Consider the following 5,000-nt stretch of genomic DNA (forward strand, 5'->3'; position numbering starts at 1 on the left):
TGTCTCTCTCCTCTGCTAACATCCCTGTCTCTCTCCTCTGCTAACATCCCTGTCTCTCTCCTCTGCTAACATCCCTGTCTCTCTCCTCTCCTCTGTTGACATCCCTGTCTCTCTCCTCTGCTAACATCCCTGTCTCTCTCCTCTGTTGACATCCCTGTCTCTCTCCTCTCCTCTGTTGACATCCCTGTCTCTCTCCTCTGCTAACATCCCTGTCTCTCTCCTCTGCTAACATCCCTGTCTCTCTCCTCTGCTAACATCCCTGTCTCTCTCCTCTCCTCTGCTAACATCCCTGTCTCTCTCCTCTGCTAACATCCCTGTCTCTCTCCTCTCCTCTGTTGACATCCCTGTCTCTCTCCTCTGTTAACATCCCTGTCTCTCTCCTCCTCTGTTAACATCCCTGTCTCTCTCCTCCTCTGTTAACATCCCTGTCTCTCTCCTCTGTCAACATCCCTGTCTCTCTCCTCCTCTGTTAACATCCGTCTCTCTCCTCCTCTGTCAACATCCCTGTCTCTCTCCTCCTCTGTTAACATCCCTGTCTCTCTCCTCTGTCAACATCCCTGTCTCTCTCCTCTGTTAACATCCCTGTCTCTCTCCTCCTCTGTTAACATCCCTGTCTCTCTCCTCTGTCAACATCCCTGTCTCTCTCCTCTGCTAACATCCCTGTCTCTCTCCTCTGCTAACATCCCTGTCTCTCTCCTCTGTCAACATCCCTGTCTCTCTCCTCTGTTAACATCCCTGTCTCTCTCCTCTGCTAACATCCCTGTCTCTCCCCTCCTCTGCTAAAGACACAATACAATACTCTACTTAGCCCTATAGGTTCTGGTCTAAAGTAGTGTACTATATAGGGAATAGGGTGGCATAGGGCTCTGGTCTAAATTAGTGCACTATATTAGGGAATAGGGTGCCATAGGGCTCTGGTCTAAAGTAGTGCACTATATAAGAATAAGCATCACGACTCTGGACGGCTCTGACTTAGAATTCGTGGATAACTACAAATACCTAGGTGTCTGGCTAGACTGTAAACTCTCCTTCCAGACTCACATTAAGCATCTCCAATCAAAAATTAAATCTAGAATCGGCTTCCTATTTCGCAACAAAGCTTCCTTCACTCATGCTGCCAAACATACCCTCGTAAAACTGACCATCCTACCGATCCTTGACTTCGGCGATGTCATCTATAAAATAGTCTCCAACACTCTACTAAACAAACTGGATGCAGTCTATCACAGTGCCATCCGTTTTGTCACCAAAGCCTCATACACTACCCACCACTGTGACCTGTACGCTCTTGTTGGCTGGCCCTCGCTTCATACTCGTCGCCAAACCCACTGGCTACAGGTCATCTACAAGACCCTGCTAGGTAAAGCCCCGCCTTATCTCAGCTCACTGGTCACCATTGCATCACCCACTCGTAGCACACGCTCCAGCAGGTATATCTCACTGGTCACCCCCAAAATCAATTCCTCCTTTGGTCGCCTTTCCTTCCAGTTCTCTGCTGCCACTGACTGGAACGAACTGCAAAAATCACTGAAGCTGGAGACTCGTATCTCCCTCACTAGTTTTAAGAACCAGCTGTCAGAGCAGCTCACAGATCACTGCACCTGAACATAGCCCATCTGTAAATAGCCCATCCAACTACCTCATCCCCATACTGTTATTTATTTATTTATTTTTGCTCCTTTTGCACCCCAGTATCTCTACTTGCACATTCATCTTCTGCACATCTACCGTTCCAGTGTTTAATTGCTATATTGTAATTACTCCGCCACTATGACCTATTTATTTCCTTAACTTACCTCATTTGCACTCACTGTATATAGACTTTGTTTTCTTATTTTTCTACTGTATTATTGACTGTATGTTTGTTTTACTCCACGTGTAACTCTGTGTTGTTGTCTGTTCACACTCCTATGCTTTATCTTGGCCAGGTCGCAATTGCAAATGAGAACTTGTTCTCAACTAGCTTACCTGGCTAAATAAAGGTGTTCTCAACTAGCTTACCTGGCTAAATAAAGGTGAAATAAAAAATAAATAAAAAATATAGTGAATAGGGTTCCATTTCAGCCCTAATCAGGTTTAAAGGTTTGACAAAAATGTATCAGTTTATTTCCCTCCAGAAGGGGGCAGTATTCAACACAGAGCCTGTAAACTGTCAGTTAAAATAAAACATCTCATTTTGAGATGTAAGTTAAAGACTAAAACATCTCAGTGAAATTAAACATCTCAGTTAAAATAAAACATCTCAGTTAAATAAAACATCTCAGTGAAATTAAACATCTCAGTGAAATTAAACATCTCAGTTAAATTAAACATCTCAGTGAAAATTAACGTGATGGGGATACATGATCCCCTTTGGGATCACCCCCCATCCCCCCTGAGCTGTAATGTGGCGCAGGGAACGCAATAAATAATCCTAAAAATATTTAACCTCCACAGAATCGCTTGAAAAATGGCTCAAATGAAAGATAAAGAAGTTATTTATCTACCCAGCAAGTCAGATTTCTAAAATGTTTTACGGCGAAAACATAGCACATATTTATGTCCAACCACCACTGCATACATACCTCATTAGCTTAGCCAAGTAGGAAAAAATATGCAATCAACAAACGCAGGATTAAAAGAAAAATCATTTCACTAACCTTTTGAAATCTTCATCAGATGACAGTAATATAACATGTTACACAGTACATTCATTTTTTTTTCAATAATATGCAATATATATCCATAAATCTCTGTTTACAATTATGCATCGTTCAAAAAATGCTACTGCAATGTCAGGAGAAATAAAATAGCTCCGGCAGATAACGTCAGCAAACAAGGAATACACATCATAAACTTTGACTAAATATGCATGTTTTACATATGTATGGCAAGATAAACTTCTTCTAAATGCAATCGCTATGTTACAATTATTTTTAACGTTACATTTGGCGTTCACTAGGCTATAATAGAGTCGGCGCTCCCATTTAGCATACTGACTCCTCTATCTTGGAGTCGACAGAAACCCAAAATGAAGACATAAATATTCCCTTACCATGGCTGTTCTTCCTTCAGAAGACCTGGAAGGGTTAATACTCACCAAGTTAGCGTTCAGTTTTCAAGTCTGTGTCTTTCCGTTCTCAAACTAGACACTTTTCGGTCGAAATGTATGCAAATTTCAAGTGGATGCGCACCAAAACGCGTCGAAAGTATACATTATATTTCGAGTAAACTTGTCAAACTATGTTTATAATTAAGCCTTAACATGTTATAAAGGTCTACAGCAATCGTGAGGGCGAACAAAGAAACACACGTTGTTCAGTCCATCCTGAGGGAAAGAGAGAGAAATTTCCCAGCTCCCATTGGTGAAACTTTTTTTTTGCGTCACCGGGACGTTTGGGCACGCTGAACGTCTCGTGAGCGCGCGATTCTCACAGTTACACGCCTCATCGAAAGCAGGCTTCACGCTGAAGACGTAGAAACTGTTTCCATGGTTATAACTGCTTGGGAAGTGTGTATACGATGACGTTGAAGTGGTGGCAACTTTTTTCATTACAAGAGAGACTTTGGGAGAATGCATGCCCTGAGACTTCTGCTTTACATAGAGACAAAATTTAAACGGTTTTATAAGCTTTAGAGTGTTTCCTATTCGATAATAATTTTTATATGCATATATTAGCAACTTTTGACAAAAATTTATCATGGTTTATATGGGTGCCGAATTCCTCCAGAAGGGGCAGTATTCAGGGCTAGCCCCAACAGGTTTTAAACATCTCAGTTAAAATAAAACATCTCAGTGAAAATAAAACATCTCAGTATTAAACATCTCAGTTAAAATAAAACATCTCAGTTAAATGAAACATCTCAGTTAAAATAAAACATCTCAGTTAAAATAAAACATCTCAGTTAAAATAAAACATCTCAGTTAAATGAAACATCTCAGTGAAATGAAACATCTCAGTGAAATAAAACATCTCAGTTTAATAAAACATCTCAGTTAAATAAAACATCTCAGTTAAAATAAAACATCTCAGTTAAAATAAAACATCTCAGTTAAAATAAAACATCTCAGTTGGTGTTGCCTCTCAGGAAACATGATGTCATGTATAACCTTAGTATAAAACATCTAACATTTTTCCTACCCCCCCCCCCCCTCTCCCATATCCCAGGATGCACTCTGTTCCTGTACGAGACTGACGGGCGGTCGGGGATCGACCATCATAGTGTTCCTAAACACGCGGTGTGGGCTGAGTACAGTATCCTTCAGGCCGTACCTGAACACCCCAAGAAGGACTTTGTCTTCTGCCTCAGCAACTCTCTAGGGGATGCATTTCTCTTCCAGGTAGTAGAGGTGGGGGGGGGTTACGCGTGCCTGCGTCAGCGTGTGTGTTTGACATTTCCTTGTATCAGAGCTAGCTGTCATGTGCATTCTGTCCTCCAGTGTCCCTGAGGTGTCACACTAAAATCCTTCCCTATTAAAACCCACTGTTCTCCAGTGTCCCTGAGGTGTCACACTAAAATCCTTCCCTATTAAAACCCACTGTGCATTCTGTTCTCCAGTGTCCCTGAGGTGTCACACTAAAATCCTTCCCTATTAAAACCCACTGTCCTCCAGTGTCCCTGAGGTGTCACACTAAAATCCTTCCCTATTAAAACCCACTGTGCATTCTGTTCTCCAGTGTCCCTGAGGTGTCACACTAAAATCCTTTCCTATTAAAACCCACTGTCCTCCAGTGTCCCTGAGGTGTCACACTAAAATCCTTCCCTATTAAAACCCACTGTGCATTCTGTTCTCCAGTGTCCCTGAGGTGTCACACTAAAATCCTTCCCTATTAAAACCCACTGTCCTCCAGTGTCCCTGAGGTGTCACACTAAAATCCTTCCCTATTAAAACCCACTGTGCATTCTGTTCTCCAGTGTCCCTGAGGTGTCACACTAAAATCCTTCCCTATTAAAACCCACTGTGCATTCTGTCCTCCAGTGTCCCTGAGGTGTCACACTAAAATCCTTCCCTATTAAAA

General features: G+C 42.0%; 1 protein-coding gene across 1 annotated transcript in view; it reads left to right on the top strand.

Annotated features, from left to right (window-relative positions):
- tiam1a (TIAM Rac1 associated GEF 1a) overlaps window positions 1-5,000 on the top strand; it is a 264,051-nt gene that overhangs the window by 109,114 nt on the left and 149,937 nt on the right. Inside the window, 1 exon segment of the mRNA XM_065004978.1 lies at window positions 4,149-4,321. Within this exon segment, the coding sequence (XP_064861050.1) occupies window positions 4,149-4,321 (173 nt within the window).

This window comes from Oncorhynchus nerka, linkage group LG19 (assembly GCF_034236695.1).
Source record: "Oncorhynchus nerka isolate Pitt River linkage group LG19, Oner_Uvic_2.0, whole genome shotgun sequence".
NCBI lineage: Eukaryota > Metazoa > Chordata > Actinopteri > Salmoniformes > Salmonidae > Oncorhynchus > Oncorhynchus nerka.